The following is a 26,949-nucleotide window of genomic DNA, read 5'->3' as shown; positions in this document are numbered from 1 at the left end:
TACAGATACCTGTATATTACAGGTATCTGTACCCACTTCCGGCATAGATAGCCGCAGAATCTGCGGTTATTTACGCCACTTCCTGCTCCCACCCCGCTGCCTGCTGGGAAACACACGGGTCCCAGAGGCAGCAGGGACCATCCGTATTGCGCTGCACGGCTTCACTTCCTGATTCCCTTACCGAAGATGGAGGCGGCAGCACCCGAGGACGGAGAGACGCTTCGGCCTCGGGTGCCGACATCGCGGGCGCCCTGGACATGTAAGTGTCCATGTTTTAAAAGTCAGCAGCTGCAGTATTTGTAGCTGCTGACTTTTAAAAAAAAAATTTTCGGCGGCGCTCCGCTTTAACTTGGAACAAAAAGAAAGATACCTGGTACCTTTTTGTATAGGAAAAATGCATGCTGCCTGTGAAGATGCTGTTTTATAGCAGTGTTTTCAAGATGTCTTCATAATACATGAGGATCAAAGGAAAGTAAAACCGACACCTTTTTAAAAAAAGAATGAATAAAATGCCTTGCCATGAAAGTGTACATAGCACAAACCTATTTACTAAGGACCTTGTATTGGCTGAGATAGTGTTGTAGTATGATCGGTAAGAAAAATCTTACTACTGTATATGATAAATATGAACATGTAGATATCACTCAGTGTAAGCTGCACTAGAAAAGTGACAGTTCTTAAGCAGCTGTATTGTTATTCTTCAATTGTTTTTGATGATATGTCCACAGAATATAGGTAGGCTGCAGTAAGTATTTTTTCAAAATATCTAAATGTGATTGTGTATAAAGACTTTGTTTCCTGGCCTTGACAGAGCTGATAACATGCAATTCCATTATCTCTCTGGCACCCTGACAGATAAGGTTATATTAATATAAAAAAAAAAAACTGGTTAATCCAGCTGCATTTGACAACTGAGATTATCTGCAGATTTGCCAGTATTCCCTAGCAGTTTATCCACTTAAAGACCAGCCTCGTTTTGGATTTTAGGTGTTTACATGTTTAAAACCGTTTTTTTGCTAGAAAATTTCTTAGAACCCCCAAACATTATATATGGGTTTTTTTCTAACACCCTAGAGAATAAAATGGCAGTCGTTGTAATACTTTTTTTTGCACCGTATTTGCGAAGCGGTCTTATAAGCGCACTTTTTTTGGAAAAAATTCACTTTTTTTAATTAAAAAATAAGACAACAGTAAACTTAGCCCAATTTTTTCAAAATTGCACCCGCTCGTGGAATGGCGTCAAACTTTTACCCTCAAAAATCTCCATAGTAGACGTTTAAAAAATTTCTACAGGTTGCATGTTTTGCGTTACAGAGAAGGTCTAGGGCTAGAATTATTGCTCTCGCTCTACTGGTCGCGGCAATACCTGACATGTGTGGTTTGAGCACCATTTTCATATGCGGGCGCTACTCGCGTATGCGTTTGCTTCTGCACGAGAGCTCGTCGGGACGGGGGGTTTTTAAAAAATTTTTATTATTTATTTTACATTATTTTATTTAATTTTACACTCTTTCTTTTTTTTTTTTTTTTTTTAATTGTGTCACTTTTATTCCTATTACAAGGGATGTAAACATCCCTTGTAATAGAAAAAAGCATGACAGGACCTCTTAAATATGAGATCTGGGGTCAAAAAGACCTCAGATCTCATATTTACACTAACAAGCAATTAAAAAAAAAAAAAAGTCATTTAAAAAAAATGACATTGAAAAAAATATGCCTTTTTAAGAGGCGTGGGCGGAAGTGCCGTTTTGACGTCGCTTCCGCCCAGCAGTGTAATGGAGACGAGTGGGCACCATATTAGCCTCACTCGTCTTCAGTCACAGAAGGGAGACGGACGCAATCGCCTCCACCGCTACTGACGGCTCCGGTAAGCGGCGGAGGGCACCGGATCGCAGCGGGGGGGGCCCCTCTCCTGCCACTGATAAAAGTGATCTTGCGGCGAATCTGTCGCAGGGACCACTTTTATCAGAAAGCCGGCCGCCGCACGAAAACGGGGATACCGGGGTTATGGCAGCTAGCTGCTGCCATAACAATGGTATCCACCGGCAAAGTTTGGACGTACATCGGCGTGCAGCGGTCCGGAAGTGGTTATTTGTCCTTCGGTAATAAGATGTTTGAGAGAGGGATCCTAGAAAGGATTTCCCTGTCTGGTTGGGTCAGGGACAGGTTTTCGGGCTCTGGTGTTTCCAGTACCCAGCTTTTTACATGTTAGAGGTTTATATTAAACCTACCTGTCCTTCGTCCTGGGGCCACCACACCCCCTCCTTGGTGATCTATTTAGTGGTGCATGCCCCGTTCATTTGTAGAGCTCTATTCAGTCAGCAAAACATTATAAAAGTTAATAAAATAAAATGTTGTTTGTTTTTTTTTTTGTTTGTTTTTTTTTTTACATTAACCTTATCCAGAGACATCTATTTTTTTTTTTTTTTCCTACCTGAGTCTCTCCAGCTTCTGTTTTCTAAACCTAAGGCTGCAAAGCAAAGAGAATCCTGGCAAGAGAATGGTTTTATGCTCCATTCACACCTTGGCGTTTCCTTTTGCGGGCAGAGTCTCCGATTCTGCCTGCAATTTGGAAACGCTGCAAATTGCAGGATGCCCCGCTATTTTGAATGGCACCAAATCGTGACGTGATTTTGCGGCGAATGTCTCCTGATGACGAATCACGGTTCAAAATCGCGCTGCAATTTGCCATTCAAAATAGCGGGGACCGCAAGAGTGTCCCACAATTTGCGGCGTTTCTGAATCAGCAGAATCGCGGCAAAACGGAACACCAAGATGTGAATGGAGCCTTAAGCAAGTTTGGAACACTGGTGAAGTGACATCCCCGAGTTCCCTGCTTATTTCATGACAATAACCCTTCTGGACAACAGGAGTGCCAAAGAGCCTGGTGCAAATCGCACAAATCACTGATTTATTACAAGGGCGTACCCTTTTTTTTGGTGGGGACTCCTCTCAAAGCAACCCCCAGTGCTGGAGGGCATGTACTATACATGGTAGGGGGTTGCCCACTTGCCTCTTTGCAGTTAAGTTACTAGGTGGCAAATCTGGTGTGCCAGGTTGGTAGCTACAGTAAAAGGCAGGGGCCACTGCATTTAAAAAAAAAAAAAAAAAAGTTTTAAATTGAATACAGTGAAACTTGATCCTATTTTACTAAAGCTTAGGGGGGAAAAAAGTATTTGATCCCCTGCTGACTTTATCCTCTCCAAGTCATTAAGGTTTCAAGGCTGACGTTTGGTTGAACCCTTTAGCTCCCTCCACATGTTTTCTATGGCATTAAGGTCTGGAGACTGGCTTGGCCACTCCTTTGTTGCCTTGGCCGTGTGTTTTGGGTCATTGTCATGCTTGAATACTTATCCACGACCCATTTTCAATGACCTGCCTGAGGGAGGGTGGTTTTCGCCCAAGATTTGACAGTACGTGGCCCTGTACATTGTCCCTTTGATGCAGTGAAGTTGTCCTGTCCCCTTAGCAGAAAAACACTCCCAAAGCATAATGTTTCCACCTCCATGTTTGACAGTGTGGATGATGTTCTTGGGGTCATAGGCAGCATTCTTCCTCCAAACACGGTGAGTTGGGTAGATGCCAATAAGCTTTCACCCAGTTCTCCTCTGAATCATTCAGATGTTCATGGGCAATCTTCAGAAGGCCCTGTACATGTGCTTTCTTGAGCAGGGAGACCTTGCGGGCGCCACAGGATTCCAGTCCTTTACAGCGTAGTGTGTTACCATTTGTTTTCTTGGTGACTATGGTCCCAGCTGCCTTGAGGTCATTAACCAGATTCTTCCATGTAGTTCTGGGTTACTTTCTCACTGTTCTCATGATCATTGAAACTCCACAAGGGGAGAACTTGCATGGAGCCCCAGACTGAGGGAGAATGACGGTTATATTGTGTTTCTTCCATTTTGCGAATAATCAAACCAACTGTTGTCACCTTCTTATCAAGCTGCTTGGTGATGGTCTTGTATCCCATTCCAGCCTTGTGTAGATCTATAATCTTATCCTGACATCCTTGGACAGCTCTTTGGTCTTGGCCTTGGTGGAGAGATTGGAATCTGATTGATTGTTTCTGTGGACAGGTGTCTTTTTATACAGGTAACAAGCTGAGATTAGGGGCACTCCCTTTTTAAAGTGGTTGTATACCTTTTTTTTTTTTTTAACTTTTACCTACAGGTAAGCCTATAATAAGGCTTACCTGTAGGTAAAAAAAAATATCTCCTAAACCTGTACGGTTTAGGAGATATTCCCCTCGCAATGAGCCGCTGACTGCAGCGGCGCATGCGCACAGGGGATTTTGGGCTGAAAGCCCGGCAAACTCCGGAACTTGCCGGACAGAAGTCTCCCGCGTGCATGCGCTCCGGCCACTCACAGCGCCGGAGCCGCGATACCCGGAAGACACGCCGAGGGGAAATTTCAGCTCCCTCGGCGTGGATAGGATGAGATGCCGGCGCCTTGTGCTAAGGTAAGTATCTCATAATGAGCTAGTATGCGGTGCATACTAGCTCATTATGCCTTTTCCCTTGCAGGTGTAGGGAAAAAAAACAAAACCAGCGGGTATACAACCGCTTTAAGAGTGTGCTCCTAATCTCAGCTCATTACCTGTATAGAAGTCTTGCTGATTGAAAGGGAATAAAATACTTATTTCACTCATTAAATGCAAATCGATTTATAACTTTTTTTGAAATGTTTTTTTTCCTGGATATTTTTGTTCTTTTGTATCTCATATGTAATTATGTAACTGTTAAAATAAACCTACCATTAAAATTATGGACTGATCATTTCTTCCTCAGTGGGCATACGTACAAAATCAGCAGGGGGATCAAATACTTTTTCCCCTCACTGTAATACCCAAGGTACATATAAAATTTATAACAACAACAGATATAACCTAAAATATAGTAACTAGATTTAAGACACCTGGCATGCTTCCCAAGGTCCCACCCTTTTTTCTTTTCACGCATATCTCAACAATGGATAACTTTTATTATGTCTATGCATTTCTAATAAATGGTGTTTTCACTGTAACAACAGTTTGTTCATTTATCCACTTCAATACTGGGCATTTTTCCCTTTTCCTCCCCAGGCCAATTTTCATCACTGTCACACTTGGAATTTTTCCTTTGTGAAAATAACCCAAATCTGTGTTTATTATTTAGTACATAGGAAACACTTGTGTATATGTGTGTGTGTGTATATATATATATATATATATATATATATATATATATATATATATATATATATATAGAGATATATAAATAGATCAATCCTGATGTACTGACTGCCTATGTCATTTCTTGAGGCCTGAAAACGCCAGGACAGCACAAATTACCCCTTTTTGGGAAGTAAACAGTCCAAGGTATTTAGTAAGAGGCATGGCGAGTTTTTGGACGCTGTAATTTTTTTGTCACAATTTTTTGGAAAATGAAGTAATTAAAGTGGAGTTTCACCCAAAAATGGAACTTCTGCTTTAAGGGAGGTGACCCCCTGACATGCCACATTTGGCATCTCATTTGTTTTGGGGGGGGGTGGGGGAGCGGATACCCTCTTATCAAAGGGTCCCAGCTCCCACTTCCTCCCGGCGCACCGCGACACCGGAAGGGATATCACCTCTCCCCCCTCCCTCTCGGCAATCATTTGGGACATGTCACAGGTCCCAGATGATTGCCTGGCCAGTCACGGCTCGCGCATACGCAGTGTGTGCCTGGCTGTGAAGCCACAACCGGACACCCACATTTACAATACCAGTGCCACAGAGAGGAGGGGGAGACGAGCGGAGCTTTGCTCCCAGGGCTTACCTGTCCCAGGTAAGTGCCCGATTATTAAGTCAGCAGCTGCAGTATTTGTAGCTGCTGACTTTTAATTTTTATATATATATCTATATTATATCCTCACCAGTGCAGTGCAGTACAGTGTTATCATATAACTGGTGTGGCGGTTATCAGGGACACTGACTGCTGCTAGTATGTAAAAAAAATATATACATTTTTTTTTTTTTTTTAACACACTGACCAGATCAGAAGAGTGTTACCACTGGTAAAACACTATACTATGAGAAAGTGATCAGGATTTTTTTTTTTACACTTTGATTGACGGTTGGGCGGCCTTTGATATAAGCAATCTTTTATAGGCCAGGCTGGAAGGTGTTAACGCTCAAATTGTTACCATTATAGTGAAAATAGCATATGATGGAAAAAAGTATTATTACCAGCATTTTGATGTTAAAGATATCATAGAATAAATAATTCTAGTCCACATTGTCTGTATTAAAGCAGAACTTCAACCTAAAAGGGAATTCTGCTTTACTCTTTTCTTCCCTCTCCCGAGTATACTACCATCAGTATTTTTGCTACACCCAACACATCTGCTCCTATCTGATGCAAGTTGAGCTGTAAGTTCTGTAAAATAGGCAATCTGTTATTGTAGTGTATTATAAAGTGGAACTCTAACTCCACTCCTCCCCCCACTTGTTTATATAAAATAAATAAAATCTACCTACACTCTCATGCTCCAGTGCTGTCCCCAACTTACTCCTCCATCCAGTGCTGGCAAACCTCTTCTTCATAACAGAACAACACTCTTGTCATTCTGCCCATTTCTTGTGGGCCTTGCCTGTCGTTTGGCGCACTCATGGGGGGCGTCTCATCGCACAAGTTGGCCTTGCAGTACTTCAGACCTGAGTGGTGCTTACATATCATTTTGTGACCGCTAATCAGTCCTGGAACAATGCCACCAGTGGAAGAAGAGGAGAAAGTGACATCCCACCTGGTAAGATGACTGCAGAAAAAAAAAGTAGGTATAGGGGATTTACAACAAATACTGGTGAGGGCTTCAGGGGACTTACTGGTAACTGCTTTAGGCCTAGGATGAAGAGGTTACTTGTGAGATTTACAGCTCACTGCTATAAGGAATTACTGGGATGCTGATGTCTATTTAGAAAATCTCAGGTGAGTCTGGCGATGTTTTCTTTGCCAACGTATCAAACTGCACAGAGCAGCAGGTAACTGCCGAGGAGGGGATCACCATGTAGACATTATCTGCGCACTCCTGGTTGTTAGAGACATGAGGAGCCTATAACGCGTGTTTCTAACCAAGAGCTGTTGTTTTTCAAAAACTAACTTTGGTGTTCTGTTGTGATTGTGCATACAGAAAGTTCCCACTTAAGATTCTGGATTGTACATCTTCAGTAAAACCCTTTACACTGAATGAATTGTTTCCTGCTTCTTCCCTCATTTCAGGTTCCACTGTGTTTGCCGAGATCCAGGGAGTTGTAGAAGCCTGTGTCAAGATGACTGGAATGCCTGACCTTACCCTGTCTTTTATGGTAAAATAAGGCTTTATATATGTACTGTATGGTTCCTCTCTAATATTTACTCCAACTCCCGTACCTGTATTCTCCCTATGGACCAGAGCAATGTTTACATTTCAGCTGTGAGCCTATTAATTTAGCAGATTTGTCATATTAAATGTCAATCCACCAAAACTGACATGACGGAGTCTTCATAAGGGGTTAAATAACCAAAACTTTCCAAACAGACCAATGCTTGGTAAGTTGTAATGAGGTGAACTCACAGTATGCAGTCTCAGATAACCAATAATAGTGAATGTGCCATAATGTCAGTATAAACATGAAAGAATTTATTCAAAGTAAAAAATAGTCTGTGTAAGTAACATATGCAGAAATGTTAAAACATTACAGCCAATTTATGTTAGCTGAGTGTGCTTCAGAAAAGACAAATATACACACTGTATAGGTATGGGAAGTTCATGCACTGTCTGTGCTCAGTAAAATTATATAGAATCATAAAAAAAACTCTACAATATCTACCATATAATTATCAATGTCTGCTATGACAAAGCAGAACAATAAAAGTTTATATAGTGCAGTGATTCTTCAATATCGCGATAATTCCTTTACAGTACCATCCATGCAGAAAAAGGTCTTTTAAAAGTGCAATCCGTGCAGAAATGTATGGCAAAAGTGCTGTGCTCCCCTTCCTCTTGTGCCCTCACTCACCAGCCTTCCATGTAAAAATCATCTGTACTGGTGAAATATATTTTTCATAGATGTGTCTTTATCCTCTTCCACACGTCCCCAATAGTTAGACGTACTCATAGGAGAAGAAATAGAGCATACATGGCGTGATATTGTTTAAATAACGTAGATATGGCACGGTTCTATTATGCACTTTTCCTTGGTGAATTAGATAACTGCAAATGTATGCAAAATGAAATTAAATAAATCAGTTGGTGAATATGCGCATGAAAGTGCAATTATCGTGTATGCTTCTAAAGTGTCCTTCCAGCCAAGGGAGGGAAAAAAACAATCTCAAAAATAAATTAAAATGTGAAATAAATATATGTAAAATAACCTCTGTGCAAATATACCAAGTGTTGACAAACAACGGGACTAATTAGTCCCAGTACATCCTCCAAAAAAATATGCGTTTAGATGATATATAGTCCTATTAATACTTTGAACAAAGTAAAGTGCTTCTGTGCTGGTGAAAAAAAACTTCTTTGAAATATATGCATTAAAACTAAAAAGTATAAAATTATATATATATATATATATATATATATATATATATATATATATCTATATCTATATCTATATCTATATATATATCTATATATATATATATCTAGATATATATCTATATAGATATATATATATATATATATATCTATATATATATATATATATATATGATATATCTATCTCTATATCTCTTATCCGTGCTCTTATTGTGGCTGCACTCACCAGAACTAGCAGTTTTCACTCTTGTCCCATAGATCATATAGAGCATAGGAGAAAAGGATACCAATAGTGTAATATTGTTTCAACTATTTATTGCTTAAAACCATGAAAAAGTACTCACATTCAGTGAAAAGCATAAAAGTATTTGTTGCTGACACAAGTACTTTTTTTTTATACTTTTTACTGAATGAGAGTACTTTTTTCATGGTTTTAAGCAATAAATAGTTGAAACAATATTACACTATTGGTATCCTTTTCTCCTACGCTCCATATGATCTATGGAACAAGAGTGAAAACTGCTATTACATCTGGGATTATCCAGCCTCCAGCGTGCTGCACAGTGGCAGATACTGTGAATGCTCCATACCCCAAGAGGGGGCGGAAATTCCGGTGAGTGCAGCCACAATAAGAGCACGGATAAGACACGCATGCTGTGATCACCTTTGCAAAGTGGAAATACCAACACAATTATTGTTTTCACCAGCACAGAAGCACTTTACTTTTGGATATTTATTGTGGGGAATATATTATATAATATTATACTTTTTAGTTTTAATGCATATATTGCAAATAAGTTTTTTCACCAGCACAGAAGCACTTTACTTTGTTCAAAGTATCAATGGGACTATAGGACTAAATATCATCTAAACGCATATTTTTTTGGAGGATGTACTGGGACTAATTAGTCCCGTTATTTGTCAACACTTGGTATATTTGCACAGAGGTTTTTTAACTGCTTGTTATTTTACATATATTTATTTCACATTTTAATTTATTTTTTAGATTTTAGTTCTCTCCTTCCCTTGGCCAGAAGGACACTTTTGAAGCTATGTAGCATACACGATAATCGCTCTTTCATGCGCATATTCACCAATTTATTTAATTTCATTTTGCATACATTTGCAGTTATCTAGTTCACCAAGAAAAAGTGCATAATAGAACCGTGCCATATCTACTTTATTTTCTCTCCATTCACGTACTCCACCTAGTGGCAGTAACTAGTAGAGGCAGCAGTTTTTAGTTTTTTCTTTGCTAGTACTTCCCTTGCACGGAATCATTTACACTTCCTGTGATATTGTTTAACCCCTTCACTGCCTAGGCCTTATGGACCTACAGAAGTGCCCGCAGGTGGCCAAGTCAGTATGGCGTAAGGACCTCATTTCTCCCTCTCCTATAAGCTTTTGGTCCCTTCAATGACCATAAGCTTATATCAGCATTGTTCAGCAGACTCTGCTGAACAATTCTATAATTCTGATCAGCAGATTACAACCTGCTGATCAGAGTTATTAAACCCTAATGTGACCGTTCCCCCTCCACCCATGCCACCGCTTCCCTGTCCCCTGCCACTCCACCCCGCCGCACCCTTCAATCAAAAATTGCTCCCCCACCCTCCTCTCCCCTTCACCCCTCTTCTCCCTCCCCCAGCACTGATTTCCACCCGATCCGAGCCCCCCCCCCTGCAAACCCGCTTCCTGCAGCCACTGTCATTAGCTGGCAACCCTCCTCTTCCACTCCTACCAGCTTCAGGTGCTGCTTGGGGGGGGTCCAGATGTGTTCCCCCTCTCCTCCAGTCAGATCCCCCCCTCCCAACTGCCCCCGCACCATGGCAGCATCTCCTTCCTCTCCTGCAGCTTCTCCCTGCATTGATCTCCGTGATCTCTCAGGCTTTAAATCGCTCACCATGAGCCCACTGACAGCTGATACAGTGTAACCACAAGTGTTACAATGTATCAGACTCATTTTCTGAATGAATGGAATCTCTATACAGATTTTTCATTAATTCAAGTAAGGTGATAGAGAGAAAAGGGACAATCTTCAGTCCCCTTCTCGGTCTCAAAAAAAGAGATATGGGGCTCACCAAAGATAAAAAATAAAAAAATGACTGTAAAAAAAAAATGTAACAAAACAAACCTAGATCCCCCCCCCCCCCCAGGTCTCTTCCCCACACTCACCCCGCTACGGATACTTCAGCTTCTTCTCGGTCTGCTGATCTCTGCTGAGCAGGCAGATGACAGGTCTGTGTCCGCTCCGCTGATGCAGAGTGAGCAGACACGGACACAGCTCGCTATTCTCAATGGGATGGTCGGATGGAAACAGACCGCCTGTCCAGTTCCATCGGATACCATCCAATCCAATCTGCTAGATGGATGGGGAATGGAATCCCCATCCGTCTGTTTTTAGCGGACTGGATGGGATGCAGGCAGGTGTAAATGGACACATGTCCATTTACATCAGCCGCTCCATAGAGAACAATGGGCGCGCCTGAAAAACAGACAGGCAGACCCGATCGGTGTGCTTGTTTTGAAAGGGCCTAAGGCCTTATTCACACAGGGAATACACAGCATACCTTTACAAGGATTTTTATTAACTATTAAATTATTGGTTTGATAAACAATTGCACAAATACTGTGTGGTCTAAAAAAATCTGTAGCACCTTCTTTTTAATCTAGAGGTCATATGCTTTTAGAAAATATTTGGTTATTTATTAACTCAATAGAGGTTAAGCTTTTATAACATATTTGTAACTTTTAAATTGCAGCTTTTTGCGAAATAGTGTAAATATCCGGAAAAGTGGAAATATCCAAATTTCTCTAAAAAACTGAAGGTTTTCTTTTTTCCCTTACAGACCCCCCAAACCATATATTTTCTGAAGGCATATGACCTCTAGAATAAAAAGAAGGTGCTACTAATTTTTTTAGACCCTGTGGTATTTTTGCAAATGTTTATCAAACCAATATATTCACAAAAAATACACTGAAACCATTATTAGCAGATATGTAAATTTTGCTGTGTTTTTATCTGCTAATAATGGTTTTAGTGTATTTTTTGCAAATATATTGGTTTGATAAACATTTGCGCAAATACCGCAGGGTTTAAAAAAAAAAATCAGTAGCAGCTTCTTTTTATTCTACTGATTGATCATGTGCTTTCAGAAAATGTATGGTTCACAAATTCTGAAAGCTATAAGTGAAAAATAAAAAAGCAAAGGAAAAATTGCAAAAATGGTCTGGCCAACCTGAGTGTACAAAATGGAGCACAGGGCCTGGCAGCAAAAGGTTTTATTATAAAATAATATCCACTCACATATTGGTCTTTCATGACAAGAATATAAAATGCTGTGCAATCAGCGGTTTGCATTCCAAAATCTAAAAAATGGTGTCACCGGAAGTCTCCGTGCCTAATGTATTTCACTCCACCCCGGGAGCGTCTGAGTAGCTTTCATATTTTGTCAATCCACCAAAACGGATATTAGACGGAATCTTCATAAGTTGTTAAATAACCAAACTTTTCCAAACATACCAGCACTTGCAGAAAGATTAAAACATTACAGCCAATTTGTGTTGGCTGAGTGCGCTTCAGAAAATACAAACATCGACACTGTATAGGCTTACTGTCTCCTATGTTCCAATTCGGTACTGCGATGAAGGAGAGACACTTCCCGGGCAGCGTAGATGAGCGGGTCCTGTGGATAAGGAGTAGCCATATACTTAAGCCCGCTGTAACCCATGTGCTAGACAGCAAGTGTCCAGATGGCGCGCAAGAGGTGACGTCAAAATCCTCAGAGCTGCGCCTGGCCCTTAGGTGGTCAGTGGGAGCTGGAAGGTGGAACACCAACAGGATGGTGGAAACGGTCAGCAGGTGGTCATCATGACAACATGCTTCGGGCATGGACTTTTCTCAAGCCATGTCTTGAGAAACCTGAGGTCCAGATGCCCCTCTGAGGATTTAGATGTACCCTCCAGCTGCGCCGTTCCGCTCCATCTGGCCGCTTGCTGTCCGGCGCCCAGGTTACAGTATATTAATCTCCAGTCGCATAGAGATCCTTTCATCTCTGTGTTGACATGTAACTGTATATATGAACTCATCGGAGAACATACTCGTGTGCAAAATGTGTATACACCGATCAGGGGATAATAGGTAGCTATCTGATGTGGGTGCCCACTGCAGCTCGCCGCTGTAAACTTCAAAGATAAAAGGTTGGCCGCACACCACCATGGACCTGAAGCAAATAAAATCCTTTGTCATCGTGCCAGACAGACAAACCGGATCAAACACTGACGTGTTATACAAGGACATCTCATGCTTCATCATAACCAAATATGATGGCTATGATTAAGCAAGTATACCACCTTTTATCTGTGGGCACTATTTGAATGAAAATGCAATGTTTGCTTGATCAAAAAGTCAACATTTCCACTGGGGTATACTTACTTTTTTTTTAATTAATCAGCTAAGGGTGAAAGTCTTACTTCACCTGCAGCTTTTAGCATTGTGTAATAAAATAATGCAGTGGTAATATGGTTTGAAGCTGAACTCCAGCTAGGTGAAAAGTACACCAGTTCATGGTGGATAGTGTTAATTAAAAAAAAAAAAGTGCAATTTTAATGCAAGCAGTACCTGAGTTTGATCTGATATTAGCCTTGTACAATCCCCCATACAGCAGAGCTGACAGGTATAGTTAGAAACAGCACATAGAGCCAATCAGATGTGCTACAGTGATCATGCTAGTGAGCAGCGTTTTAATAGAAAGTGAGAGATCATGAGTCTTCTGCTTCTCCTTCACTGTCTAATTGAAGGTCAGTTCTCAAGGCTACATGTGCAGTTTGGCTGGGTTGTGTAAACCTCAGGAATGAAGGAACAGATTATTTTTTTGTGTGCTTTTAGGCGTTTATCTAAAACCAGTAAAAGCCATTTTTCCGAGTCCTAATTAAAAGGCCTATTTGCTTATTGAACCAGATAAAACATTTACATGAAACGCTCAAAGGCTTTTATCCAGAGCATCAATAAAAATGGTCTGTTACTGGAAGATAAAATGAGCAGTGCCTGCATGGGGAAATAGCAGATGATCTCTTCTAATGAATGTTTAATTGGGTGGGGCTAAGAACACTGAGATCCCAATTCCCAACATGCCTTAGATGGTTTAAACCAGAGAATAATTCTAGCATAACTTTGAATCTTTGGGCTAGTAATTACCTTGCTGTGAAAATGCTTACAAAATGGGTCAAACTTTTTTTTTTTTTTATAAATGTGAAAAATAGTAGTGCTTATGAGGACAGCATGCCTCTGTCATTAATGTTCTGTTTTACCTTCACCTTATTTTCAGAATCCACGGCTCCTGGACGATGTCAGTTTCCATCCCTGTGTCCGATATAAACGCTGGGAATCTGAAAAAGTTTTGTCCTTCATTCCCCCAGATGGAAATTTCCAACTCATGTCTTATCGTGTTAGTTCGCAAAAGTAAGTACAATGTATTACTTGCCTAAAAGATTTAGGTGCCCTTTATATTTTTGCAATGCTTTAAGGCAGGCCCTTAAATGACTAAGCTCCATTTTTACATTGGTGGGCATTAACGTAACATGGAGCCCTTTAGTGCAAGGTCTTTGCATAGAAAATCATGCTAAAATAAAAACAGTCAAGGTTTCTTTTGTAACTTTGGGATCATACCACCTAATCAGGTTTGGTAGATTTTAGAGACTTGAATCCCCTTTGCAGGTACATTTCTGCATGAATAGGGACACTCCACAATGGGGATGGAACGTCTAAACACCATAGTGCAAGAATCTAACCTCCACGGTCCCTAAATGACACAGGAAACTGGCTTATTAAACTCCCTACCTATGCAATACTGAATTGCTGGTTTTTTGTGGAATGACCCTCCAACATGCAGCTCCATGTGTAGTAGGATTATACAATGAGCCTTGATAAAATGCGGTGTTCACAACTGACCACTTTTTTCATCTCCTTTTAGCCTGGTTGCCATTCCTGTCTATGTAAAGCACAACATTATCTTCCAAGAAAACAGCTCAAGTGGAAGATTTGATGTGACTGTGGGGCCCAAGCAGAACATGGGCAAGCCTTTGGAAAGTATAGTAGTAACTGTACACATGCCAAAAGTTGTCTTGAACATGAACCTCACTCCAAACCAAGGAACCTACATATTTGATCCGGTTACCAGAGTAAGTCCCTTTTTCTAATTGATTTATGGTAAAAGTCAGGATTGGCAGTATTACATGATTTGTGAGGTAGTAGTCTGACTTCCTAACAGCTACTCTGCTAATAGCAAATGTAAGCCTGGCTTGAATATTCCGCCTCTTGTGATATGCCAAGCAATAAGAACTTTCTTTTAAAGCGGAACTTAAGGCAGATGATAAAGTACATTTAATGATAAACAATTAGAGACTGCATTCATTCATAGTTTAACTACAGTGTAAGAACCTGACTATGACTTGGTAGCAGACTCTTGTGGTCCCTGTACAGGAGAATTTGGACTGGGAAAAGGAGATGCAGCATATAGAGCCACTCAGCTGTGCTGCAAGAGTACCTTAAGCCAAAACCTTTTTAGATTTTGAATGAATGGGGAAGGGTTAGACCCTCTATCAAGGTTTTTATTGCTGTAAACTGGGAAGATGAACTTCTCTACTGCCTCGTTTCCACTGAGCGGATCGGTTCGGGTCGGTACAGTTTGAATGGCCTAGAATGGTCCGGTCTATTCTGGTGAGCGTTTCCACTGCAAGTGGGACCACAAGGGGCCATACAGGGTTTAGAAAAAAATGCCTCAGCATAGCACAGCAGAGGGTTTTCTGTCAGCCAATCAGTGGAATGTATCGTAGCTCCACCCTAACCGAATCGTTCCATTTTCTATGGCCCCACATCTGAAGCAGGACCCTGAATGGAACGGTTCGGTCCGGTTGTATGGGCCGCTTTCATAATGGAAACACCCAAAATAGCGTACCGAACTGATCCGCTCAGTGGAAACGAGGCATAATTGTACTGGTGACCATTGTCACCTCGAAAGAGAGGAAATCCAAAATTGTAAAGTTGTTGCCAGAGCAAGAGGTAAGGAGAAATTTTCCAATGGGCATACTTGTTATGGGAACAACTGGCAGATGGTAATTTCCCTCCATTTGTGAAACTCTAACTTTGTTGTGTCTCTGGGTCAGGAATTGAAGGGAAATTTCCTCAGTGCAATACAAAAAATGGCTATACATATACTGGAAATGGGCCTGCTGATAAAAGGAGAGAGCAGAGGGATACATCACGTGGATTTTGGCCATAGTTTGAGGTCACTTTTCATAGCTTCTTGCACTTCAAACTGAACGCAAAAATGCCATATTAATTTTCATATGTAACTCAAACTATAGCTACTATATGTCAGATTTGGCCTTGCTTCCCAGGCCTATTCTGACACTTCTCCTACCTGTAAAAATCATGTTTTTTTTTTTTTGCTAGAAGTTTACTTAGAACCCCAAAACATTTTTTTAAATTTTTTTTTTAGCAGAGGCCTAAAGAATAAAATGGAGTGTTGCAATTTTTTCATGTCACACGGTATTTGCGTAGTTTGTTTTTTTTTTGTTTTTTTTTTTTTTGGAATAGCTACACTAATGAATTTTATTGCACACAAACACTATATAATACCCATTTTTTTGGTACAATATAAAAAGATGTTATGCTGAGTAAATAGATACCTAACATGTTACACTTTAAAATTGCACATATGACGAGGATAACATTTTAAATTTCCTATTACTTCCTGACCACAATCACCAGTACAGACAATGGGAGTAAATTCCTTCAGTGTGGACACAGGTGACGGCAATAGCAGATTGTGACTCTAGCCCAATACCTATTCTATTCACTACTAGGGAAAAAAATGTATTGACTAGAGTTTCATTCTGATTTCCTTTTCTTGTACTCCTGAGAATGTATGCAAGTTTAAGGAACGTTGTACTCTGAACACTAATGGCAGTGTTGCTCCCATATCCATGAGCATTTGTGTAGCTTGCACCCCCTTTCAAGAGAGCCGTTAGCACCAATCTTGGCTTTCCCTGCCAAGCCTTGAACTGAAGGTGATTCATTGCAGAGGATTTTACACCAGAAGAAAGTGCAAATCTTTATAACATGTTGTGTTTCCAACACTTACGCCATTTACAAATCTATTGTGCACTGTAAATAATGTAGTTATATTCCGTACATAGGTTTTGAATTGGGACATTGGTAAAATAAACACACAGAAGCTTCCCAACTTGAAGGGAATTATCTTTCTACAGTCAGGGGCCCCAAAACCAGAAGAAAACCCCAGTTTAAACATCCACTTTAAGATACAACAGCTTGCAATCTCAGGTAAGTTCCATTTAAATCGTTTCTGAAAGTGTTTTTGTTTTGTTCTTATGGATTTTTGGACATTTACAATTGTAATCCAAGGTAAAATGTACATGATTAGGTGGAGTGAAGGCACATAGTTTTGGGTCTCTTTGATAGCCCCCTGAACACTTCTATACACTCTTGCATAATTCTAGAAAACTTTCCACAAAAACAGTTCAATCCCACTCTGTACCATACTAGAGATGAATCCTGGTTATCATAGGCTATGCCAATATTCACTAGAATCGTATAGTAACATAATTTACAAATTGACTGTAGACTTTTTCATATTTTAGGCAGTCGCCTGGTATCTCAAGGATTTTCCTATATTGGGCATGCCTGTGCTGATACGTAAAGCATTTCAAATGTTATCAGCCAAGTTGCTGTGCATCGGGTGGGTACATCATTTTTGGGCTGAAAAAGTTGAAGCTTCCCTTTTGCACCTCCCCATATTTGGTGTTATTTCTATTTTATTCCATTCTTCCCCACTTAGATGGATAGACCTGTTTAACATAAAAGCAGGGTAGTGAATTCTCACCTTAAAGTACCTATTACTCATGCCCTGTTAGTGTTTCACTATATGTGAAATACTCAATATAACATCTGTACATGTTTTAGGATGCTGATTTGTGTGGAATACTAGTTTTCATTATCTTGGTCTTGGCATTCAGCAAATATCAGAATTCTCTAGCTAAATGTACATGTTGTTTACTCTGCAGGACTCAAGGTGAACCGCTTGGATATGTATGGGGAGAGATACAAGCCTTTCAAAGGAGTGAAATATCTGACCAAAGCAGGAAAGTTCCAGGTGCGCACATAACACGTACTCCTCATGGCCTTTACTAACCTATGAGCTGGCCTTGCAGTTTGGACATATTCCTCACCATGTTTCCAAACATTTTCTTGTGGGTCCAGGAAAAAGTTTATAGTAAACGACAAGGCTGTGGAAGGTGTCAGTATTAGAACTGACAATAATAATAATAATGAAATAGAAAAAGGGAACACTATGGACTTTATTTAACTGACCACATTTATGTTTGATTCATATTGGTGTGTGGATTACCATGAATAATGTTATGACATGTCAGGGGTGGCCAGTGGATTACGCTGGGATTGGCCTTTTTGCGGCTCTATTCTAGGGGTAAACACAATATTACATCCATAATATATATTTCAGTTACCCCAAGCTGTCAATAAATGCAGCTTGGTTTCCATAAATGACATACAAAGAAAAAGCACTATTCACTGAGTATATATCTCCACTGAATACTGATCTGACCCAAGCAACCAGAACACTGTAATTCCGTTGTCCTTCATCAGGTTGGATGCTAGTTCTTCCTTATGGTATACCCCTAAAATTGAGTATTCCGTTTTTAGTGCCACAACCTAGTGTAAGTGCCGACCACAATGCCCTTCAGTACCAGGTGTCTTGGTTATTCCTGCCTTCCTTATGACCAAAATAATTGCCTTAACCCTTTTACTGACAGAGGCTCCGACTGCAGACAGACCTCTTTCAGTGAAAGGAAATTTTCACCAGTGCCATCAGCAACAAGCTGGTATAGCAAACTTGTTATTTTAGAAAATTTTATTTTTTATTTAAATAGTTATGTGTTAATATAACCGGAGCCATCGTGTTTATACAAGGGCTTATGTAGCAATGCTTTGTGTCTATGTAAAAGTAGATATAAAAAGCCAAAATTAATTTTCATCACTGTTTGGAAAAAAAAAATTGTACATGTTTCTGTATAAAATAAAAATATCTACCCATCTTGTAAGTGTACTGCTGTTCTTGACTGTATGCTAAGGTTATATGACCTATATATTATTCTAAAAGCCATTATTTCTTTAAGCTACTTGCATATTAAGGGCCAGTTCATACCACAAAAAAGCCCTCCGGATGCTTTTCTGCATGCGCATTAACACGTTTTTGATGAGTTTACAGATGCTTTTCCTTTCTTAAATTTTTTTTTTTTTTTTTTCTTCACTGTACTGCTGCATTCCAGTACAGTTCTGTGCAGGGGAAAAAGTTTACTTTTTTTTTTTTTTTTTTTTCCTGGAAAGTACTGCACTGGTGTTTAATTATGCCATTGGAACCCATATAGCCTACTCCATGCAGAAAAAAAACCACTGCATGTGGTGTGAGTTGGCCCCAAGGCTTCTTTTCCATCCAAAATATGTTACAGTGATCAGCTACCTCTCACTTGCAACAGCCTCTATGCACCACAGGTTACAAGTAATCTCTAAAAGGGCAGTGCAGTGGGAGCTGGTATTGGGTTATCAGTGGAGGAATCTTGGCAATCAGACAAGATGATTAAAGGGGGGTAGCTAGATGTACAGACATTCCCTAAACACGAACACTCACCTTTGGTACAGACCCTGTGGAGAGGTAGATTTGGTGTGGTAAAATACAGTAAGGCCTCTGTACATTCATGCCTGTAAGAATCACGTGATGATGCTACAATGTCCGTAGGTACTTAAATCCCAAAAGAACATTTCTAATATATTTACAAATCCATGCAAAAAAAATGTCTGGCTGCTTTATTAAACAAAAAAATAGACAATAAAATGCAAGTCTGAAGTATATAAATCGTTTATTGGTTTGTACTGACAGGAACAAAGCTGAATCAGAGCTTCAGTGTAAAGATACATTTGCTCTTACAATGTATCCCAGGACACAGTGCAGGTTGAATGTTACTTGTAACCCTTCCACTCCATGAAGGGCCCCCTAATCAACAAAAAGTTGACTAAAATCCTATCGGAAAGACTCTGCCTTTGCTGGTTTCAGAGAATATACATATATATCTCAACTGCAGTATATAGAATAACTGCAAACAATTGGGAAGTTTAACATAACTGGTCTACAAACAAAAAATAAGTCTTTGGTTTTAACTAATACTAGATCTGTGTGAGTTAAAAGGCATTATGGCATTCAAATACATTAATTAATTTCCCACAATATAAACCAAAACTGTACACCAAGGCAAATCAGGCAGTGGCTTAACCCCCAGCCTTCTAGTGTGTACATGCTTGGACATTCATTGGGATTGACCAGATACCTCCAGCCAACACTCTAAAGATGTGAGATGGAAGAGCAGGATGTAGAAGGCAATTTACTCAGTCTGAAGAATTTCACTACACATTCACCTGCATCAACCTCTGACAGCAAGTGGAAAGCTGGAATTTATTCCAACCAAATCAAAGGTTATTGCCTTGTCCTCAAGAGTTACACATGATGCTATAATGGCGAGAGCGAACTGGCAAGCATTAATAGTGTAAAGGCAAAGCTACTTCCACAGGCCTCCTGGTTTAAGATATATTATTCACATCCCCAAGGTTCAAGTTTGTGTAGGCTTATCTCCATAAATGGCACCAGGTTTGATCTTCATATCTCAAGTCTTGAGGACACAAATCTAATCTCTTTCATGCATTCTAAAAAACCAGCAACACTCTGCTACCAACACCACTACTGCTGGATCGCACAAAAAAGGTAGAAGTGCTACTATTATACATTCATCAGTTATGACACATTGCTCTTCTAGTCTGAAGGACACTTCATTATTATATGCTACGATGACCAGTCAAAATCCTCTGCATAGATTGGGAAAATGAGATACAATATGGACCCTACAGGATGAACATATCAAAGTAAAAGTATGGATAAGAGTTTAGTGTTTTACATTTCATAGTGATACCTGCACTAGACTATCTTGGGCTGTGCTCAGTAGAAGACTATGATGGGTGTACAGGCTAAGGTGTGATAAAGCAGAAAGGAACAGATAAGGTTGTGCCATCTGGTGTATTGTACTGAACTCTCCCAAACAAAAACACACTCCGTTACTCTGCAGTAAGGATGTGCAGAAGAGTCTAAAGGCCATTAAAACAATAGAAAAAAGAAATAGTGAGTTAAACGTACTGATGGAGGAGCCAAATTATTGTTAGACAAAAAACAATAAAAATGTCCATCTAACGATCTGGAGGCTCACTTAGAAAGCAAATTCATCATCAGTTTCCTTTCGGTTACACAGTATTAGTGTGCTTTGTACAGTAGGGAAAGGTGGCTACATTCAATCCCAAGATGGAGAAGTTACTGGTACCATGGGGTTTTCCGTGCCCAACGAAGTGTGAATCCAGCATCTGTCCGGATCTTGATTGATGCAGCTTCAGCTTCCCTTACAGTCTCCTTTACTGACTGCATCAGGTTCTGTGCATTATGGACAAGCATTTCTGTTGCCTGCGTTAGCAAAAACAAAAAATTTACAGGTATTCATAAGAGTAATTAATACAAGCAGGGGTCTAGTACTGTCTAAGGCTAGGTTCACATCTATGCAAGTGCATTTGAGTCCCATTTGCGGCTGCATCATGAGTTTTCTCATGCAAATTTTTAATGTTTTGCTTTTTTTTTTTGTAGGAGCATGTGTTACTGTTGCTGGAAGTCTGTTTTCATGCAAAAAAATGCACCAAAAATGCATATCTATTGGAATCATGCTGTGCAAGAAAAAAAAAAAAAAAAAAGTCCCTGCACATTTCCAAAAAACGCACTGGTAGAAACTACATACATGTGGACCTGACCCATAGGAACTAATGTTAAATGGACTGTGGTGCGTTTCTGTAACCATAGGTTTGACCCTAGTCTAAGTGTTCAGCTTCTTTATTATAGGTGTTTGAACCTATAAGCCGGCTTTCTACACAAGACTTTCTCATCTATTGGGGCACACAGGAAGTCTTTAACCCCTCCTACCAGCATGCCTCAGTTTTTTTCTAGCGATAGCTTTTCTTCAGCTCTGCTAAATGTAATGACAGGCCTGCGTTTTCAAAATTATTTATTTTCACTTAAAACATGTCTTCAATCGAGACTTCTCTACTTCACTGCTGGAGGTTTTCTTTCCAATCAGCAGCTGTCTGACACGATAGTTCTCAGTTAAGCCTCGTTCACACGATCAGACTGTTGGCCAACAAAGCGTCAGACTTTATTCCGAAGGGTGTGTGCCAGTAACTTGTCTTGCATACAAACAGTACACAATTTTCAGCCAACAAACACGAACATAGTGACGTACTACAAGAAATTTCAGCTCTTGAGCACCACCCTTTGGGCACCTTCTGCTAATGTCATGTTTGGTGAGCATCGATTCTGAGCATGCGTGTTTGTACTTTCAACTTTTGTGTGATGGACTGACACACAATAGGTAAATCAGACAACAGACCGTTGTCTCCCGAAAATTTACTAGCCTGCCATCCAACATTTGTTGGTGGAAAATGGGACAATTGTCTGATGGAGCGTACTAACGGACGATTTTAGGCCAACAGTCTGTCATCACACAATTCCCTGCCAAAAATCCGATCGGGTGTACAAGGCTTTAGGACTACCATACCAGAACCCCACTGTACTAGATGTTATGTTTGAGCGTTGGGTTTTGCATGGGGAAGACACTCTGTTCTGCCAAAGTTAACACACGGCTTTTTCCAGATCCAGAGCCAGCAGCATTGCCTCTGCACCTGCCCCTGTCGCTGAAGACTTGAGTGAGTAGGCCAGAAACTGGTACCCTCATTTGTTGGTCACTGGGCACCATTGCCTATTTTCAGTCATCTTTGCCATGGAAAGGAGTTAATGTTGTACTGAGCCCGAGCATCATTCAATCAGTGGCATGTAGCACTTGCTCTTACCCACCCTGCATCAGGAAAGCATCACTCCACTGTTCTTTCTGTAGCAAAGAACCACCCTCAGATCACTGTCCCTTGCCTGCTACCAATTGTCCAGGTTTTGTGAATACTTGAGGCCTTGCCTCTCATCCTGAATGTTGCTATAACACACTGTGGCCACCACATGACTGATTCTAGACAGCGGCTGCCTCCAGCTCAATTTCTACTAATGGACGGGAACTACTTGCAGTGTGCCCACTAATGTCTGCAGCCTGGAATAATGCTGCCTTTGGCTGTTGATCTCTAATATTTTTACATTCCTCTTTGGCTCAGTTGGGTGTAGCTTGGTCCTTTGCCTTTCTGGGTAAGTAAAGCTGGATTTTTTTTTTTTTCTCTGGCCCCATTCCACCCTACCAGCTGTCCAAGTTGTAGGAGTCCTTTCCCCTGACTATAAACTTTGCCTTACCACCACATAATCATAACAGGTCTGAATCTAGACACAAGTGGGGTCAGTCCTGTTATTCTGGGTGCCTCCAGTCCACGATCCACTAACCGTTTCTTTGCACCAGTATTTACTACTGTTTCTATGCAAGGATTAAATGTGTCCTGATAGGCTGTTCACTTCCCCTAAGCACTTGCCTGCCGGCCTTGTATCTGGAGTTTATTGAAAAGTGGTTGAAAATCAAACTAAAAAAAGAGTTCGGATTTCTTCAATATTTTTCTTTTTCTGTGTCGTACCTGCTCCGATTCTTCATCGCTGATGTTGGTCCTTCCCAGCATAGTGGCCTTGACAGTACTCAGAATCTTGAGCTGGGTGCTGATAGTCGGGATCCTTTCACATACCTGTAATGCAAATTCATGAAAAAGTGCTCAGTTTAAATGCTTTCCACCAAATATGTTCATCTTTTTTTAAACACTCTTCCTAACTGTTTTCTGATTAGCTGCATACAGAGTTTACATCAGGGGTAGGCAACGCCCCGGCACGGGTGCCGCAAGTGGCATGCGAAGCCTCTTTTGCCGGCACTCGACTCCCTCCCCATCAGCAGAGCAGCGCAGGGATGTGTCAGTAAGACAATAATGCATTCCATTTTCAGAATTCCCCACTCCCAACCTGCATTGAGTGGGAGGCACTGTGCCCCCACACATTGTAAAAGATGGGAAACATTGTTTGGTTCTCTAACTTTGCTGTAACTGCGATCGTCAGCTTTTGTGAGGGGGCAGAGATTGGGTGCAGTTCTGCTGGGGGGGGGCGCGGTCCCTGTTTCCAGGAGGAGGACTGTCATTGGCCACTGCTAAAGCCAATCACAGTCCTGCTAGCCCCGACCACCAGCTAGAGGAAGATGACTCGCTTGGTTGCCACTACCAATCTCAGAAAGAAGGGGTTTTACTGTGATTGAGAAAACCACAATCAGGTTTGTGGAATTACTGTTGAGCTACTACAACTTATGATCCTGCACAAAGGCCCACTGCTTTCAGAAAATGCCCCCTGACCTGAGCCCATAATTGCGCATCCATTCCAGATGCTTGTATGTGACATCACATACAAGCACGTGGGCTGGATGTGAGAGGTGGATCAGCAGGATGAGTGTGCCAGAACAGGTAGATATGTCTCCTCTCCGCTTCCTTTCACCACTCTGCATATCATAGATGAGAAGAGGGTACAGTGGCAGGGCAGATGTGCAGGGGGGGGGGGGGGTTCGGGTGGCAGTGATCTGAGGTGTGAGAGTGCAGGATGCTAATTTGTCCACTATTACAGAGCATACTAGCTCATTATGTAATACTCACCTGAGATCGAAGCCCTTGCTGCGTTGCCCGTACACAGCACCGGCCGACGACGTTACTTCCAGGTATCGCGGCTCCGGCGGTGTGATTGGCCGGAGCTGCGATAATGTCACTCCCACGGGAGCTGCTGGCAACAGCACAGTCTAACTAAAGCAACAGCATGTATGTGCTATTGCTTCCGTTTGCTTCAGTGCGCATGTGCCGATGACGTTGGCACATGCAAATACAGGGGCTATCACCTCCTAAACCGTGCAGGGTTTACAACCACTTTAAGTAGTTTACAGCATTTTACTTTATAAAAAATGCTATTCGTGATTGAGTGTGTAAAGTTCTGGAGCAGATGACCAGAAGTGGGGGTGGGTACCAGTCAAAACCAGGTATCTGCTCCCCCCAAAAATAGTGCCGGGAGGGGGGGGATGATGTAAACAAGTGGAACTGGATGGTGTTTTGTTGTGTAACTTTTCTGATCAGGATGCCACATATCAACTGAATACAGGCCAATAACACAAATTCTCATGTATTATAAATGAAGTTTCACAGACAGCATGGAATATAGCAGCTCCCATGGGTCAAACATTTCATCATTTTGCAGCAAAAAATGTTTGATTCTCATTTCCGGTATACAGTCCAAGCCTGGCATGTTCAAGGCAGACATTTTTTGTTGATTAAACACAGATATAGTGGAGCTTTTTTGTTGTTTGTTCTCAATTTGAGAAATGTTTAGTTATGCCTGAACTAGTGTTTGTTTCTGCACACAGAACAAGGAGTTAGTCTTTATAAATGTCATTGCCGTACCATCAACCACTCAAACTGATAGCACACACAGAATTCTTGCTAATCAAAGACTCCATATTAACAGGAAACTTAGAAATTACGATGCTGGATGCCTGAACGCTAAAGGGATCGGTCATGGGAAAATTTGATATTACCAATAGCATTCAATTGGCAAAAGTTAGAGGAAGTAAACCCTGATGGGTTTTACTTCCTCTTTTTTTTTTCCCTGCAAAGTAAAAGCATAATGGGTCAGTATGTGCCACTTACCTGCAAACGAAGCCCACGATGTCCCCACTGGTGGCCATCTTTGCCCCACTTCCTTCCAGGGCCGTGGACTCCAGCTCTGTAACTGGCCAGAGTCGCGTGACTTCATTCCCACGCATGCGCACGGGAGCCGTCAGTCACAGCACATGCTAGTGAAGAAACGGCATGGAGGTCCATTTCTACACAGCGCATGCACTGATGATGGCGGCGCAAATGTATATGGTAAATATCTCCTAAACCGTGCAGGTTTAGGAGATATTTACAGTACCTACAGTAACCCTCATTATAAGCTTACCTGTAGTAAAAGTGGTGTAACTAGGCTTACAACCACTTTAAAACCCTCCAAAGTACTGGCATAGCCCAAACATGTAGCTATCCTGATCATAGACACGTCCATTGGTCTTCAAGAAGTAATTGTTAAAAATGACCTGACAACTTATCCACCTCTACCTAACAATTGGCATTTTACTTTCTCCAGCTAATCCCAAAGTTCTTATCTTCTGTAGCCTCTCGGTTTAGATTGTAAGCTCTCATGAGCAGGGCCCCCCAACTCTCATGTATTAAATTGTATTTTAAATGTACCGTCTCCATATATTTATTTCAAATGCGGAGCAAATTGTTGGCGCTTTAGAAATATTATGCTTAATAATAAAAACGACACAGCCTTTAATAAGTATTAATGGAACAGGCTGTAGATGCTTTACATCAATTGATAAAGTGATATGCTTAAACAAAAGTCTGTTTACCTGAAGCAAGTTCGTTCTGATCCTCTTATCTGTGCACTGCTTGGCCACTTCCTTGGCCAGCTTGGTCACTTCATCTGAAGCTTTAGCAATGTCCTTGGCACACTGAATGAGAGCTCTCTTGTTGCCACTACCACCTCTCACAAGCCGAGACATCTCTGCCATAAGCAGAGCCATGCGTTTGGCAGCTGCAATGATGTCATTACCCTACAATAGGGGAACAGTTTAATTAGGAACATAAAATAGCAATTCAAAGAATAAATACATTTGCCATCACCCACTTTTTAGATGGGCAGCAATGTGCAAAACAAATTGAGGAAATTCTTTTCTTAAAACAAAAAGCTAAACCTGCATCCTGTTGGCAAAACATAAATGGAAAAAAATAAAATAAATAAAAGAGCTCTAGTTCCATGTGCTTCTCCCAATGGTTACAAATATGATACTGAATTATATACTTGCAGACTTTGACAATATAAAAAGGTTCTTAGTGGTAAATTCCATGCCCTGACACTTATTTTTAAAGAGGCCTTTAATGGCAAATCAATTCTTTACAAACTATGATAATAATGAGGATTCCTCTGCTTTTGAAAATTGGAACAGATAAACATTTATTTCAAAATACGCCATTGAGAGGAGCTGGAAACAAGAGGATGAGATTTGCAAAACTGCAAATACCATTGTGTTGTATAACAAGTAACAAATTTCCAGGCTTAACATGGTTAAATCAGTGATTGGCCAAACACTGCAGGGTAACATACACACACATTAAGTGAGGTGTGCAGGATTATGGATGCTGGTAACACAACGGATGTTGCCTTAACAAATCTGAACACTAGACCAGACATCAGT

At 40.8% G+C, this 26,949-nt stretch overlaps 2 protein-coding genes across 3 annotated transcripts in view; one reads left to right on the top strand and one right to left on the bottom strand.

Annotated features, from left to right (window-relative positions):
* The window catches only part of AP3M1 (adaptor related protein complex 3 subunit mu 1), a 77,767-nt gene extending 59,092 nt beyond the window's left edge, over nucleotides 1–18,675 (top strand). The window contains exons 5-9 of the mRNA XM_073596759.1: nucleotides 7,236–7,321; nucleotides 13,863–13,996; nucleotides 14,508–14,715; nucleotides 16,735–16,879; nucleotides 17,620–18,675. Coding sequence (XP_073452860.1) covers nucleotides 7,236–7,321; nucleotides 13,863–13,996; nucleotides 14,508–14,715; nucleotides 16,735–16,879; nucleotides 17,620–17,720 — 674 coding nt within the window. The 3' untranslated portion in view covers nucleotides 17,721–18,675. The remainder of the gene's footprint in view (nucleotides 1–7,235; nucleotides 7,322–13,862; nucleotides 13,997–14,507; nucleotides 14,716–16,734; nucleotides 16,880–17,619) is intronic.
* Nucleotides 18,676–19,474: 799 nt separating this feature from the next.
* The window catches only part of VCL (vinculin), a 126,801-nt gene continuing 119,326 nt past the window's right edge, over nucleotides 19,475–26,949 (bottom strand). For both annotated transcript variants that reach the window (XM_073596757.1, XM_073596758.1), the window contains 3 exons: nucleotides 26,104–26,307; nucleotides 23,276–23,380; nucleotides 19,475–21,131 (listed from right to left, as the gene is read on the bottom strand). In XM_073596757.1, the coding sequence (XP_073452858.1) occupies nucleotides 20,985–21,131; nucleotides 23,276–23,380; nucleotides 26,104–26,307 (456 nt within the window). In that variant the 3' untranslated portion in view covers nucleotides 19,475–20,984. The remainder of the gene's footprint in view (nucleotides 21,132–23,275; nucleotides 23,381–26,103; nucleotides 26,308–26,949) is intronic.

This window comes from Aquarana catesbeiana, linkage group LG08 (assembly GCF_042186555.1).
Source record: "Aquarana catesbeiana isolate 2022-GZ linkage group LG08, ASM4218655v1, whole genome shotgun sequence".
Lineage (NCBI taxonomy): Eukaryota > Metazoa > Chordata > Amphibia > Anura > Ranidae > Aquarana > Aquarana catesbeiana.
Note: the sequence above shows the minus strand (reverse complement) of the source record. Positions and strands in the feature narration are given on the sequence as shown.